This window comes from Anguilla rostrata, chromosome 1 (genome assembly GCF_018555375.3).
Source record: "Anguilla rostrata isolate EN2019 chromosome 1, ASM1855537v3, whole genome shotgun sequence".
In the NCBI taxonomy this organism is placed as follows: domain Eukaryota; kingdom Metazoa; phylum Chordata; class Actinopteri; order Anguilliformes; family Anguillidae; genus Anguilla; species Anguilla rostrata.
In genome coordinates, this window is record NC_057933.1 from 78,883,909 (window position 1) to 78,900,248 (window position 16,340).

General features: G+C 42.9%; 1 protein-coding gene and 1 long non-coding RNA gene across 3 annotated transcripts; both read left to right on the top strand.

Moving 5' to 3' along the window:
- LOC135236620 (uncharacterized) lies at positions 1–1,784 on the top strand. Its single transcript, XR_010324631.1, has 2 exons — positions 1–570; positions 1,145–1,784. It is a non-coding gene; the product is annotated as an uncharacterized LOC135236620 (long non-coding RNA).
- An 827-nt stretch (positions 1,785–2,611) lies between these two features.
- LOC135236626 (ornithine decarboxylase-like) lies at positions 2,612–16,157 on the top strand. Of its 2 annotated transcripts, XM_064303100.1 has the most exons (13): positions 2,613–2,787; positions 5,910–6,061; positions 6,376–6,522; positions 6,779–6,870; positions 8,388–8,539; positions 8,842–9,015; positions 10,268–10,440; positions 12,426–12,642; positions 13,104–13,187; positions 13,716–13,878; positions 14,078–14,193; positions 14,368–14,582; positions 15,778–16,157. In XM_064303100.1, the coding sequence occupies exons 5-13, from the start codon at positions 8,438–8,440 to the stop codon at positions 15,914–15,916; spliced, it is 1,383 nt and encodes a 460-aa protein (XP_064159170.1). In that variant the 5' UTR covers positions 2,613–2,787; positions 5,910–6,061; positions 6,376–6,522; positions 6,779–6,870; positions 8,388–8,437; the 3' UTR covers positions 15,917–16,157. The 2 variants fall into 2 exon arrangements, with proteins under 2 accessions (XP_064159177.1, XP_064159170.1); XM_064303107.1 differs by lacking the exons at positions 6,376–6,522; positions 6,779–6,870; positions 8,388–8,539 and having other exon boundaries at positions 2,612–2,787; positions 14,048–14,193.
- The last annotated feature ends 183 nt before the right edge of the window (positions 16,158–16,340 follow it).

Here is a 16,340-nt window from a genome sequence, read left to right on the forward strand (position 1 = left end):
TCTCTGGGGTCGAGAGCTCCGCCGGCGGAGCTCGACAAGATTTCGTTGCTATTTGGATGAATAACTTCGCGAGCTTTTATCATACGGACACAACAAAGACATTGACATAAACCTTAGAATCGTGGCATTCCAATGTACCCATTGACAAAATATATGAATTGTTTTAAGCTATTTAAAATGAGATCAAACTGACCATTGCCATGTGCTAAGTCTTTCTCATTAATATGTGATGTTCGCTCGGCAGTAAGTACGCCCAGACCACATTCACAAGATAATGACATGCTAATTGCTATCGATGGCAGGGGAGGGGCGATGCGTTTGATGTGCGAGAGCGCCTACTGTAAACAAGGATAAAATGTCACACAGAAGCATAGCCCACGTCTTCTCGGGCAATCCTTACATTTCATTTCGGAAAATGGCACGAATGACTGGACTGGATGTTCTTCATGCTTTGTGGGAGAGCGACCATGAAGACGCGAACTCATCAGGTCCGGACACTGAAGCTGACACTGATGAAGAACGATGTCATTTCGAACTGCGAACTGATCCAGCTGAGGATCAACTTCATGAGTAAGTGTATTTCTTACGATAATATTGGTAGTGTGTACTGTATTGCAACTTATCTGTGTGTTTGTAAGAATATCCAGTAATATGCGCGTTTGTAAATTGCCACACTACGAACGATTCAATACTGCATCTCAAAAAATTGCACTGTAACTATTTTACTTGATCACTGTACGTAAATAACCTATGCGTGGCGTGTATTGGCGTGGCTAGGATTCTAAAACCGGGTGTCCTCGCACAATCGATGTTAGCATATTGCATGTAAGTTCGGGAAATAAACTAACCACTTAGCTAAAAAGACTAAAAAGTGTGTTTGTAGGAATATCGAGTAATATGCGCGTTTGTAAATTTCCACACTAACCGTTGCATCTCAAAATTATAGGCTACCTCTCTGCATCTGGTTGTGTTTGTTCGGTTATTTGTTTGTATAAGATATAACTGCCACATTTTCTAAGTTTTGTTTTCATTAGTTAGTGGTTTGTCCCTTTTTTGTAAATCACATTGTTGTTGATGGGAATGTGCTAAATAAAGTTTGATTTGATGTCACATTTCCTAACAATTTTGTTTCTATTACATTTAGGTTTTTGTGAAGTGGATGGACACACGAGAGGTGTCTGTCTGTTCCACCATCCATGCAGCATTCACTGGGGACACAATACAGCGGAGGGTGAAGCAAGATGGTGTCTGGATTTCAAAGAACTTTCCATGCCCATCACCTATCATCCAGTACAATGCACACATGGGGGGTGTTGATCTGTCTGACCAACTGATACAGTATTACACAACACAGCACAAAACAATGAGATGGTACCGGAAATTGTTTTTACATTTCTTGGACATTGCTGCCTCAAATGCGTATATCCTACATAAAGAACTGTCATCACTGGGACAACAGGAAGCAATGCCTCACAAGGCCTTCATGGAGGAGCTCACTGCGCAGCTGTGTGGCGTCTCACAGAAGGCACCCAATGTAACAAGACGGGAATGTTATGATCATGTGCCTGTGCCTACAGCCTCACACTCTGGATGCCAGCAAGGTGGCTTCGATTGGTCGCAAGACATGTAAACTCTGCAGGATGGACTTCGGGAAAAAACAACCCGTGGCAACCATTCTGGAGTCAAATTGTGTGTGTGAAGCAGAAATATTGGGTTTATATTGTGTAAATGCTCTTTTATATTATGCACTTTGCCTAATAAAGTTGATTCTGATTCTGAAATAACCTGGAAGTGTGTGTGAATTGCATCTCCCATTCATATAATTTACTTCAATGAATGTACCAAAATCAAATGATGTCTGCGTTTCTGTCTTCTAAATGGCTCACTGTGTATTGCTTTGTGAAAAGTCTTTGTCTTAGAGGTGGGGAGGCATGCGGCCAGGTGTGAATAGCCTACTTAGCAGGCAGGTCCTCCTTCTCAATAAATATTCATTACAGAAAGGCCATTAGCCCTCCCATTTTCAAAAATAATAGTCACAACACTTACTTTTAGCAATTTATTTTATATTTCTCATTGGATTTGCAAAAATATTTTGTCATCTTTTGATACCCAAGACCTTGATGAACACATTTCAGTGACCAAAAGTCTTCGTCACAATTGTTTAGTGTGTTTTATTACAACATTCCTGTGCATGTTCAAAACTACTGTTTACAATTTGTGTGATTTTAGAGCTGTTTACAATCCACACATGATTATGACCTACTTACTACTGCCATATTCTTGTAGCTGAGTTTGTGCTGAAAACAAAGATATGAAAAACTTTGGAATCACTGTATATGAAGTTGATGAAATTTACACAAATGCCAGAGCATCGCAGAATCACCAGTTTGCCTCATTTTACCCTTAGACCCCTGAGAGTTAATCTAAATGGATGGAAATTTTATATGCATCTAAAATGCAGAAATCAATAAAAAAAATTAGGCCTAAATATTTCTTTGAGTGTTGTCTCCTCTTTGCCTGGCCTGGAAGTCAATTGAGGTCCACCATCTCATTTGTATCACATATGATACATGAGTTTTTGAGACTTCTAGGTCATCAGCATAATCAATACTTTCCTGAAAAACCTGTTGTAGACAATCTAATACATGTATTCTGCCCTCTGGTGGATTATCTGTGCACTGCAGGTAGTAGGGGGTCTTTTAGTTGTAATACCCAAAATGGCTAACTCCATGTAGGGAGCGGCATGTGTTTTGCTGGGAAATCTTTTCTAATTTTGAAAAAGTTACGGTAAGAATAACATTTATTTTGTTACTAATATTTCAATATGAATATTCACTGTACTGAAGAAACTTATAATTGCTTAATATTTTGTACATTATTTTATAGTAAAATCGTGTTGAAAATGTGTGTATTAAATATGATACAGCAGGCATATAAGGTAATTTATCTGTAAATTCCTCAATCGTCATTGTATTGCATTTCATGATGCAGTATGCATTATGCCTACCACAATGTAAAATACACTATTTTGATTATTTAATTTACTAATTAAAGATTGAAATGAAGATATATTTGGAGTGGAAATTGAGATATTTAGATGTATTTTTTATATCCAACCGGCAGTGGCTTTCTTTATGATTTTGATGTTTGTCAAGGTGCAGAAAACCCAGACAAAGAGAAATCTGATGTTGATGTTACTGGAGATGTTGTCCTGAAAATGACATCATGACATCAACCCTTCCAGCAGGAAAAAATCACAAGGTTTTTGCTGACAACTATTTTACATCAGTTCCACTGGTGGAACACCTGAAAGAAAGAGGAATCTACTACATAGGCACAGTACGAATGAACAGGGCAGGCCTAAAAGAATGCAACATGATGGATGAAAAAGATTTCAAGAAAAGGGGAAGAGGGTCACTGGATTTTAGAGTAAACCAGGAAAACCTTGATATGCTGTCTGCACTTTACAAGTTCAGCTTCAAATCCCGAAGATGGTATTTGTACATTTGGTGGCACACTGTCACAGTGGCAGTCATCAATGCATGGAACCTCTACAGAAGAGACCAGAAGAAACTGGAGCCCCAGAAGAAACCCATGGCCCTGCGAAGGTTTCAGGCTTCTGTTGGCACTTCTCTCACAAGCGCAGGAAAGGCCATAATTAAGTGTGGCAGACCACTATCCTCTCCAGTACCAGAAGCAGCACCCCCCCGCAAAAGGCCAACTGCTAGTGTACCTGCTGATGTGAGAAAGGATGGCATTGATCATTTCCCAACATGGGAATTGCACAGGCAATCACTTCTCGCATGTCTACTGTGGGAAATGTAAAGTCCATCTTTGCCTGAACAAGGACAGAAACTGTTTTGTTGCCTACCACAATGCGAAATAAAAAGGTTGTAAATGGTTCGTGTTAGAAAAAAAAAGAACAAAACCAATTGAAATGTTCCAAAGGATCCAAATGCAATGAAAAATGTATGTTTTTGTTAAAAAAAAAAACTGAAAATCAATAAATTTCCTTAAATGCCTGGCGAATCAAATATGATACATAAAAAATATTATATATGAAAATTAGTTTTTGAATTTTTGATTTTTGATTTTGTCAAAGGATCCAATAAACTCTTCAATTTCAAAAAATTAGAATCTTCTGGCTATTATTTGATATGTCAGGCTTTACAGGGTTAATCCCAATCCGTCTAATGAAGGAGCGAGGAGCAAGCGGGCTAAGAAGCTCCCGAAGGATGCTCGAGCAAGGAAACACGAGCGTTTCCTTTGCGCAAGTACTTCTTCGTAACACGTATGTTACGTATGAATGAATCCACCTCTCCCCGTTCGCCACGTCTGTAATTGCAGTGGCTTCAAGGAAGCGCCATTTGCCTAATGCACTCCAGCAGCGCCGATTTGCCTACTGACTAACTCTGTTGACGAGAGAACACTTCATCATTTTCCTGAGGAACAGAGTTTGAACTTCCACAACACACCTAATGTGCATAATGCCCAACCACAAGGCTTGAGGGACAAACTTAATGCAAATGTAAATACAAAAAAATTTTTTAAAAAATTTTTTTTAATACAACCATTGGACTATTCTAGTGGTTCCCTGAACATACTGTTTAAAACAGCAGGAACGCACTGTGATCTGTTCCAGGAACCATTACTCTGTGAAGATTTTAAACCTAGTTTCAGGGTCTCTGCGAACCTTTCAGCTGACTCATTGGTAGATGGGTGATATGGTGCTGACGAAACGTTGTGGTAGTCCAAATTGGCTGAAGATAGCTCCTTGATGGTAATCTCTGATTAAGTATTTTTCATGATGGCTACCTCAGGCCATTTACTGTGAGCATCAACAACTAAGAACATGTGGTCTTCAAATGGCCCGGTGAAGTCTATGTGGACTCTCTGCCATGGTTCTTCCAGCCAGCTCCAGCTGTGGAACATTTCTCAGCTTCTGGAAAGACTGAAGAAGCTTTGGGTTTTTCTTCAATAGCTGCATCCAATCCTGGCCACCAGAAGTAGTTATGTGCAATCTCTTTCATTCGCACCGCACCACAAATGCCCAGACTGGAGCTCATCAACCACATTCTCTCAGAGGTGGTGGAATAATTACTCTATAACACCCAAGGAAAAACAAAACCAGGACTGAACTGTGAGCTCTTCCTCCTCATCGGATATGGCTTCAAACTCTGTTTAACCACTTCTCCCCTTCTAGAAGTGATGTTGTCCATAACCTCTGACATGACAGGCTCAAGGTGTATGTGTTTCTTCACGTGCACTGAGGAGGTCACTGGAGCAGCTGCCACTTCTTTGAAATAGAAAATCTCAGCTTCTGCTGGTTCAGGGCATGCCACAGGCAATGGGAGTCTTGAGAGTCCATCCGCATTCTCATTCAGTTCAGACTTCCTGTACCTCATATCCTGTTGGTGGGCAGACTGTTGCAGAGCCCATCGTTGCATATGACTCAAACAAATGGTTGGAGAGTCTGTTTTTGCTATATGCAAGTACATTTTTTTTTTCTGGAAGCATTTTTTGGCTACTGTATTGTGTGTGTGTATGTCAAGGAATCTAAATGTATATAATTGTAAAAAGAGTCTTTTATTGGCTAACAGATTGCTTAGTTTTGATATAGCAGAATAAATACATCTCGGCAGGCCCAGCCCTATAGTCTTATCTGAAAAGTTTCAATTCCACCGGTGAACTGGCCTGGCTGCTCTGTACCTGTACAAAGTTTGCATGATCATTCACCTGTTAATTCCTGATTTCAATTTTCATTTACATAGCTCCACACAATTGGCTGGCAGATAATTTATTTGTGCCGTCTTTAGTCAAAGAAGTTGTTCCTTCATTGATAAAACTTTGAAGTACATTAGGTTAAGCGCAGAAGTTTTATTTTCAGCATTTCTCCTTTGTCTCTTCAGGTAGTTTTGAAACCAGTTTCTTAAATAGAAGTAAAAGAACCTGCGAGACCATAAACTCTTACACTCCAGAGGAATGTGACTTCTCTTTCCTGGAGGAGGGGTTTTACGCCTGTGATGTTGTTGAGCAGAGGATCAACGAGTCGTCCATGTCGGTGAGTGAGTGTGTGCAGTGAAATCTCAAATGTTCCTCCAAAGCTGCAGTGTTTTCAGAGGTTCAGAGGTTTTATTAAGCAGTCAGTTTAGGTCTTTTAAACAATGTGTGTGGACTCTTTTGCCATTCAGTCTCTTGAAGTGAATACCTGAAACCAGCAGACAGCAAGCATACATAGATATTTCTGACATGGTGTGGCTTAAAAGTGTAAACAATTAATCTTGCCATGAATAGCACCTAATTAGGAAAAACAAATAGCTTGTTAAGCATTTTGGGATTGAATATGTGGTTGGAATGAAAACCTATCCTACACAGGGGTCCTGCGGGACTAAGGTTGGGAACTACTGCAGAAGGACATAAGCTTGATGCCCCTGGTTTAAATCAAGTATCTGCAGCCCAGGTGGTGAAGAGCCACAGGATCTTCTGGTGTTTGTTCACACCATAGCAAGAACAGGCAGGCAGGTAATACATACCCAATAATCTGTGTGATGTGACTTACTGCTGTACGTCCCTGTAAGATTATCAAAGTTGGGGGTAAAAACTTCTGGGTTAAATCAACACATATTGTATTGCTTCCTATTGTACCCATATGTACTCTATTAGGACTTGAATGAACATTGGACATTTTACTGTGTACACATAGCCTGCCCTGGAAGTGAAATTATGTGAATTTGAAAGTTAATTTATGACTTTCTGTTATATACTTACTATTTTGTAGGAACTACAACTAAGAATGAACACACAAGAGGAGAGAGAGCACTTCATCATTTTACTGAGGAACGGAGTGTGAACTACCACAACACACCTAATGTGCATAATGCCCAACCACAAGGCTTGAGGGACAAACTTAATGCAAATGTAAATACAAAAAAAAAAAATTTCCCTCACCCTTTACTTTGAATGTTCCGTTTTTTAATTTTTTTTAATACAACCATTAGACTATTCTAGTGGTTCCCTGAACATACTGTTTAAAACAGCAGGGACGCACTGTGATCTGTTCCAGGAACCATTACTCTGTGAAGATTTTAAACCTAGTTTCAGGGTCTCTACAAACCTTTCAGCTGACTCATTGGTAGATGGATGATATGGTGCTGACGAAACGTGCTGGATCCCATTTCTTCCACAAAGGTTTTGAATTTGTCAGATACCAGCTGTCGCCCATTATCACTCACTAATTGTTGTGGTAGTCCAAATTGGCTGAAGATAGCTCCTTGATGGTTATCACTGATGAAGTACTTTTCATGATGGCTACCTCAGGCCATTTACTGTAAGCATCAACAACTAAGAACATGTGGTCTTCAAATGGCCTGGTGAAGTCTATGTGGACTCTCTGCCATGGTTCTTCCAGCCAGCTCCAGCTGTGGAACATTTCTCAGCTTCTGGCAGACTGAAGAAGCTTTGGGTTTTTATTCAATAGCTGCATCCAATCCTGGCCACCAGAAGTAGTTATGTGCAATCTCTTTCATTCGCACCGCACCACAAATGCCCAGACTGGAGCTCATCGACCACATTCTCTCAGAGGTGGTGGAATAATTACTCTATAACACCCAAGGAAAAACAAAACCAGGACTGAACTGTGAGCTCTTCCTCCTCATCGGATATGGCTTCAAACTCTGTTTAACCACTTCTCCCCTTCTAGAAGTGATGTTGTCCATAACCTCTGACATGACAGGCTCAAGGTGTATGTGTTTCTTCACGTGCACTGAGGAGGTCACTGGAGCAGCTGCCACTTCTTTGAAATAGAAAATCTCAGCTTCTGCTGGTTCAGGGCATGCCACAGGTAGTGGGAGTCTTGAGAGTCCATCCGCATTCTCATTCAGTTCAGACTTCCTGTACCTCATATCCTGTTGGTGGGCAGACTGTTGCAGAGCCCATCGTTGCATATGACTCCAACAAATGGTTGGAGAGTCTGTTTTTGCTATATGCAAGTAAAAATAATAGAAGCTTTTTTTGGCTACTGTATTGTGTGTGTGTGTATGTCAAGGAATCTAAATGTATATAATTGTAAAAAGAGTCTTTTATTGGCTAACAGATTGCTTAGTTTTGATATAGCAGAATAAATACATCTCGGCAGGCCCAGCCCTATAGTCTTATCTGAAAGGTTTCAATTCCACCGGTGAACTGGCCTGGCTGCTCTGTACCTGTACAAAGTTTGCATGATCATCCACCTGTTAATTCCTGATTTCAATTTTCATTTACATAGCTCCACACGATTGGCTGGCAGATAATTATGGCCGTTTTATCAAGAAGTTGTTCCTTCATGATAATTGAGACATGGGATAAGCGCAGAAGTTTTATTTTCAGCATTTCTCCTTTTGTCTCTGCAGGTAGTTTTGAAACCAGTTTCTTAAATAGAAGTAAAAGAGCCTGCGAGACCATGAACTCCTACACTCCAGAGGACTTTGACTTCACCGTCCTGGAGGAGGGGTCTTGTGCCTGTGACGTCCTTGAGCAGAGGATCACCGAGTCATCCATGTCGGTGAGTGAGTGTGTGCAGTGAAATCTCAAATTTTCCTCGAAAGCTGCAGTGTTTTCAGAGGTTCAGAGGTTTCAATAAGCAGTCAGTTTAGGTCTTTTAAACAATGTGTGCGGACTCTTTTGCCATTCAGTCTCTTGAAGTGAATACCTGAAATCAGCAGACACTTGCACATCTCTCTGACAAAAATTTGAGATCTATGGTTTGGCGTCTTGCCTCACCGTTGGTGCTTTGATGTCGTTGAATTTTGTGCCGGTTGTGTTTCCTACTGAGTTTCCTTGATGTCACCTCTCACCCTTCACCAGGATGACAAAGACGCCTTTTATGTGGCGGACTTGGGGGAGGTCCTGAAGAAGCACCTGAGGTGGGTGCGTGCCCTGCCCCGCGTCACGCCCTTCTACGCCGTCAAGTGCAACGACAGCCGCGCCGTTGTCATGACGCTTGCCGCTCTGGGGACGGGGTTCGACTGCGCCAGCAAGGTACTGCCCTACACTGGCGACTATTTTTCTCCAGCAGGAGTTCGTGTTTGCATGCTTGTGTGCAGCAACCTTTCCAATAGGATGTTGTGATTCGAGGCTGCACTTAGACTGGGTAGGATTAGGATGCTGAGGGTGCAGCAATCAGCAGACACGAGTACATCATTCAGAGCTTTGACTAGGCCAGTTTCAGTGCGGTGATGGGGGCAGAATCCAGATTGGAGGGGTGCAAAAAGATTACAGCACAACATGAAGGCTTGAAGTTGGGATGCAACAATGTTTTCCAGGGTCTTGGTGAAGAAAGAGAGGTTGGAGATATGCCTCTGACCTCTAATTGTTGAGGTAAGAGGTATCCAGTCAAGGTTTCTAGAGGGAGAGCAGCAGTTTTGTCAAACTGAGGGGACTACACCTGTCAGGTTATCTTACACGGTGAGGGTAGGAAAGACTGCATCCAGGGAAAGGCAACATTAGCCAGGGCAACACAGGTGGATGGTAGCTTGGACTGATCTGAACTAAGCTGAGGGGGAAACTGAGTGCAAGCAATGGTGCTGGTTTTTCCATAGAAGATATCGTTAGTAAATCAGTAGTCGATGGAACGAGAGATGTAGCGGTGGTCCAGAGATTCAGTGCAGTTTCAACAATTATCAAGAAAATAGACGCGGGGAGAAGTGGCAGTCAAGCAGGACACCAGCAGTACTCTCACCCGGAAGTGACACAGACGGGACAAAATAAATCTCAGTTTGTTGCAGAAACTGTCTGAACTCCACCAGGACTGTCTCTATCTCCTCTAACCTCTAATTGTTAAAGGTAAGAGGTAACCAGACAGGGTTTCTTGAGGATGGGCGTGAGATCAGAAGTTTTGTAAAAGGAGGGGACTACACCATGTGAGAGGGACAGATTAAAAATAGCAGCAAGGTGGGTACGGAGACCTTAGTTAGCTTCTGAATTCCACTAGAACTTCTTCCTCTCTCTCTCTCTCTCTCTCTCTCTCTCTGTCTCTCTCTCTCTCATATCAATGAGCAATCAAGTCAGAGCAATCATAAGTTTTTTTTTTCTTCAATATAATTTTATTATTTTAGTGTGCAGGGATATCAGATTATGAGTCCTATATAGGAGTATTTTTCTCATGCCTGCTTATTAGTAGTGTGCCAGTTCATTTGTAGATTAGATGGCAGTTAAACAAGTCTTGTCCTAATTTGAACTAATCAGGATGTCCCGTGACCCTGTTTTGCCTGCATCTGTCCCCCTTTTTCAGAATGAGATCCAGCAGGTGCAGTCTCTCGGGGTGGACCCCAGCAGGATCATCTACGCCAACCCCTGCAAGCAGGTGTCCCACATTAAGTACGCCTTTGCCCACGGGGTCCAGATGATGACCTTCGACAGCGAGGTGGAGCTCATGAAGGTCGCCCGTTACCATGAAAACGCCAAGTGAGTGACTGGCACTGACTGCCATATTCTTTCGCTCTTTTTAAGAAAGTTCTGTCCACGGACTGCAAGAAAGGGGCTGGACTTAAGAGGCATAACTTGTAGCAGGAGGCGCAACTTGTTGGTTTCTAAATCACACCAAAGAACCACACGAGATGTCATGAAAGAATGAGAGTTTGGCATGATCGGCAAGAGGGCACATCATTATGGGAGTGCAGAATGAACCGCACAATGTAAGCATTGTTTTGATATTCAGTTAGTTTATTCCTGACTCCTTATCTGAAAAATGTCTTCCAGCTTTGTGTTACATATTTCAGGAAGATAATTTGCATGGACCCATTTGTGTAGGCCCACAATGTGATCGGCAAGAGGGCACATCATTATGAGAGTGCAGAATTAACAGCACAATTGAAGCATTGTTTTGATATTCACTGCCTTCCAGCCTTCGGGAATATAATTTGCCTGAACTCATTTGTGTAGGCCCAAACAAATATAAATGCTAATTTTGCAGCAGGGTGGGAGAGTACCCTGGTCTGTTGGTGCACCTGCAGACCGATGAGTTTGTAGTAGAGCCCGACCAATATATCGGTGTGGCTGATATATCGGCCATTATTTGACTTTTTTGACGACATCGGGATCGGCAGTTATGCCGCCGATGTCCCCCGATTTTTTAATAAGTATAATAAACAAAAAAACAATGATTATTTATCTGTACTTGTCTGTTCGAACTTTGTAATTGCTATTTACTAGAATTATCCAGTAGAGAGAGCTCTAATACAAGTGTGAACTGCAGTAGCTGACGCGCTACTTCTCTAATAAGACGTTTGTCACTCGTGCCTCATCCAATATTCTCCACTGCAAGACTTGTCTGCACAGATTCGATTGCCGCAATAAAGGTATGCATATTTAGTGAAAGTTTTTAATTCACCACTATGTTTATCAATCCTCATTATCAAGCGAGCGAGCTAGCTAACATATTTGGTTCACTTTAGCAAGCTAGCTGGCTAGCAAGCCTTTATAAAGTGGCAGTGAGCACATAAGCAGCGTAGGATCTACATTTCCAGAGGACATCGCTGTATTCTCAAATAAATAACCAGACAAAATAAAATGGTGATTGAATGTATCACACATTTGTTTTTTTAAATCTGATATAATGATATTAGCTACTATATGATGCTGTGTAAATAGCCAATGCGTGATCGCGTGACACGCGAGTGTGTCATCTAGTCACGCGTCATCGTAGCAAGCTAACCAGACAGTAAAAACGCAGATAAAACACTTCTAACATGGATCATTTAAAGCCATGTTATCTAGCTTTGTCGTGATAACATGAGAGAAGGACTGCTGTTGGAGAAATGAATCAACCAACAGTTAGCGCGGGTAACCTGCACGAAAGCGCATTGTAGTTTTTTTTCACGTATTTCGTCCAGTCAATTTAATTTCATCTAACGTTACACTTGATTCACTCTTTAGCTCCGCTAGATAATGTCTTACTCTTTGAGATCATGCAGTAGAAATAAAATAAGAAAATATAATTCATTTAACTTACTGAGAATATATAATAAGAAATAATGAGGCTGTGTCAATAGCTGCGTTATTGCGAGCGAGTGTGTCATCTAGTCACGCGTCAGAGCGCATTGTAGTTATTTTCACCGCCTAATTCTTATGGACAGGGAAGCTCGCTAGATAAAGTCTTACTCTTTGAGATCATGTAGTAGGAATAAAATAAGAAAATGTACGTAATGTACTGAGAATAGATACTAAGAAATAATAATAAATTAATAACAACAACAATAATAATAATAATATTCAAAGAAATACATGTTTGAAACTGGAAAACTGATTTTTTTAAATTAATTTTTTTATAGATGGCTGGAAAAGAAAGGAGTAAAAGCAAGTGTGTTGGGTAGTTTCCTTGTTTGCATATGTCCTTTGGAAAATCTCACCCTTCTCCTGCACCACCCTCCCCTCCTCCTCCTCTTCCTCAGGCTGGTGCTCCGCATCGCCACGGACGACTCGAAGGCATTGAGTCGAATGAGCGTGAAGTTTGGGGCGACGCTGGAGAGCAGCCGGCTGCTCCTGGAGCGCGCGCGGGAGCTGGGCCTCGACATCATCGGGGTCAGCTTCCACGTGGGCAGCAGCTGCACCGACCCCGAGACCTACAGCCAGGCCATCTCAGACGCCCGCTGCGTCTTCGACATGGGGGTGAGCGCCCGGCACTGTGTGAAACACTCCACTCACACGGCAGTTGGAGCTTGAGCTAGTAGTTAAGTGTTGAAAAACTACCCATTTTGACAATAAACCCTTTAGCTCAGAGATCTCAAATTCCAACCGTAGAGGGTTTCAGTTTTCTCATTTATTTATTTTTTTTTCTGATCTTTAATCAGCAGTAACATTTTGCCCCTGGAAACAAGGTGAGTGGACCTTAGACAATAAATGACTTCAACGGAGCCTTTAAGTGCTGAAGCACACCAAAATCCAGTAGATGTGACAACCTATCAGGGAGTGGACTTTCAGATTCCTGTCATAGCTGATCATGTGATGTGACAGTCTGCAGAAGCATGTGATGTGATGTGGCTTGATGCGCAGTGATCTTATCTGTGGTAGTAGGAGTCTGCATTGTGTTAAAGATGTGGTCTCATGATTGACATCTGGCTGTTTTGCAGGCGGAGCTGGGCTACAATATGACCCTTCTGGACATTGGCGGGGGATTCCCTGGGTCCGACGACTCCGAGCTGAAGTTTGAGGAGGTAATTTCTCCACTCTCTCTCTTGGAAATCACACAAAATGTACAGACGAGATTCAGATCTTTTCTGGTAAGAAGATGATGTGGGTGCAGGCATTTGTTTCAGCCTATCGCATAAAAGCACCTGATTCACCCTGTTTGTAAATCATGATCAGCTGATTATTTGAATCAGGCTTCTAGTGCTGGACCTGTATCCACTGGAAAAGACCTAGGGTAGAAATGAATGTGTAAATGATCCATTCACGAATCTGGTCCTGGAGGCCAGTAGTTCTGCTGGCTTTCAATTTTTCATCTCCAAACAGGGAATGGTTTTGCCAAGTGAGTGGAATCTCTGGCCAATCGGTGACATTCATCAATCAGCCAGTTAATTGTAAGGTAGAAGGGAGATAAGCAGTGCTGCTGACCTTCTGGGCCAGACTAAGAGTATCCATTGTGTGAATGGAGGTTGTATGAACATCATTGCTTTGTTGGGTGAGCTTGAAGAGCTGGGTTTTAATCTTGGCTGATCTGACCTGTACGTCCTCGTCCCCAGTTCACAGCTGTTATAAACCCAGCGCTGGACAAGTACTTTCCAGCCGACTCTGAAGTCCAAGTAATCGCTGAGCCAGGCCGCTACTATGTGACTTCAGCCTACACGCTGGCGGTTAACATCATCGCCAAGAAGGTGGTGATGAAGGAGCAGTTAGCCTGTGATTGTAAGTGTGGTGGAGTCAGGAAAATGGTGTACAAGCCACATGCTCCATCATTAAGCTCTTTAGCCAGTTTTAGCTCTATCTGCAGAAAGTCAGAACATACTACATGCCTCAAAAGATCTGAAGTATAACTAGGTCACCTGTCGGATGGCACCTGTTTCTCCTCACACAGCTCTAACTCCACTTCCCCCCACTGTCACAGATGAAAATGATGGGGCCAACAACAGGACCCTGATGTACTACGTGAACGAGGGGGTCTATGGTTCATTCCTCGCAGTCTTTTTGGACCACACCTATGTCCTGGCAAGTCCGCATAAGGTGCGAGCACAAAGACCGTCAACTGGCACGGTGCTTTCATAATCCTGGCAACACTGCCAAGTTGCAGTGCCGTATTATATTTGTTTGTGTGTCCTCATAAGTGCCCTCGTCCGGTTGCAGTGCCAGGTCATGTTTGCGTTTGCTCGTAAGTGAGTTCTCTCTGCCTCATTGCAGAAACTCAAGCCGGGTGAGCGCACCTACCCCTGCAGCATCTGGGGCCAGACCTGCGACGGGCTGGACTGCATTGTGGAGCAGTGCATCCTGCCTGACCTGCAGGTGGGCGAATGGCTGCTGTTCCACAACATGGGGGCCTACACCATCATCTCCTCCTCCACCTTCAACGGCTTCCAGAAGCCCGACATCCACTATGTGATGTCCCGGAGTGTGTGGTATGTGCCTAAGTTCCTTAAGTTTTCTGTCGTGTTTTGCCTTATTTGTAGCATTTAGCTTTATGGGGAAGATTCAGAATGATCCCCAAAAACATGTGTATCAATGCAAAGGTGCCAGGTGTGGCTGAACAGCTTATTTTGGTCTCGTGGTCTTTAGAGGTAAATGGTAAATGGTAAATGGACTGCATTTATATAGCGCTTTTATCCAAAGCGCTTTACAATTGATGCCTCTCATTCGCCAGAGCAGTTAGAGGTTTGGTGTCTTGCTCAAGGACACTTCGACATGCCCAGGGCGGGGTTTGAACCGGCAACCCTCTGACTGCCAGACAATCGGTCTTACGTCCTGAGCTATGTCGCCCCCTAGAGGTGCAGTGTGGTTTTTGAAATCCTAACCTGTTTTAGGTCCTAACCTTCAGCGTATCCACATTCAGTGTATTTTGTTAAAAGAACTGAAAATATCAGGCCCTCTGGGTAGTATAAGGTATAAGCACTCGCCTACCACCGCAGAGACCGGGGTTCAATCCCCGGCAGCGGTACTTCCGGCTTGGTCAGACATCAGATGTTCCTGCGAAAACAATTGGCAGTGTTCGCGGGTGGGAAGCTGGTGAGGGTATGAGTCCTGATCGTTGCATTAGCGACTCCTACTGGTTGTTCGGGGCCTGCTCAGCTGGGAGGGGATCTGGGCGCGATGGCGTGAACCTCCACGCGCGTTACGCTCTCCCAGTGAAACTCCTCGCTGTCAGGTGAAAAGAAGTGTCTGGCGACTCCACATGTATAGGAAGAGGCATGTGGTAGTCTACACCCTCCCCAGGCTGGGAGAGGATAGCGCATCAACCAGGACTGTGATGCACACAGGGAATTGGTATAACGACTAAATTGGGGAGAGCATGGGAGAAAAATGGCAACAAAAAAAAAGAACTGAAACTGTCTCAAACATTCAGTGACATTGGCTTCAAAACAACATTTAAAAAAATACATAAATCAATCCACATTAAAATTCATCAACCGACTAGGAACATTCCATCAAGAGGATCTTAATACCTATGATGCAAAGGGGGAAAACTGCCATTAAAATATAATATGCTGCTTGAAATAAAGGATTGAAATGTTTCTGTGAACACAACTGTGGCTTTGAAAGCCATTGTTGGCCCTGACCTCCAGTGACCTGCCACCCCCCGTTCTTTCTTGTTTCCAGGCAACACATTCAGCAGATCTCCACTCAGGGGCTGCATGGCCCCATTGAAGAGGCCTGTCCCAGCGACCTGCCGTCCTGCTGCAGGAAGGAGAGCAGCCTGGAGCTGCCAAGCCCTGCCCACGTGCAGCCACTCCCATGATGCGCAGCATGCAGTGCACTCCCTATGAAGTGGCGATGTGTGGTGAAGAACTGAACTGAAGATACTTTAACAAAATTATTGTGTGAATCTAACCAAAATTATTAGGTTTCTCTGCAGATAGGGGCCCAAGAAGACGGAGAAGCAGACGACCTCGAGCAACTATAAACAGATTACACAGTGCAGCAGCAGCACAAGCCAAGGCCAGCTGGGGAGGCCTACATTAAGAATTAAACCAAAAAGCCCCTTTGAAATAAGTTACTGACTTTTTCAAATCACATCACCGTGTTGAAATAAAACACCTTTTTAGGGATGGCACTGACGGTGACAGTGACTGTGACAGTGACGAGAGTAACAATTTGTGTGGACAAAACGTCATTTGTGGATTGCTCACAAAGAAAGAGTAAATGGATTTGATGCGTTCGGA

What these genes read in the sequence shown, in the direction of transcription:
- LOC135236626 (XM_064303100.1), top strand. Translation starts at nt 8,438, where the DNA reads ATGAACTCCTACACTCCAGAGGACTTTGACTTCACCGTCCTGGAGGAG. An exon ending in CCGAGCTGAAGTTTGAGGAG is followed by an intron (nt 13,188 to 13,715) that starts GTAATTTCTCCA and finishes CCTCGTCCCCAG; the next exon opens with TTCACAGCTGTTATAAACCC. An exon ending in TCCTGGCAAGTCCGCATAAG is followed by an intron (nt 14,194 to 14,367) that starts GTGCGAGCACAA and finishes GCCTCATTGCAG; the next exon opens with AAACTCAAGCCGGGTGAGCG.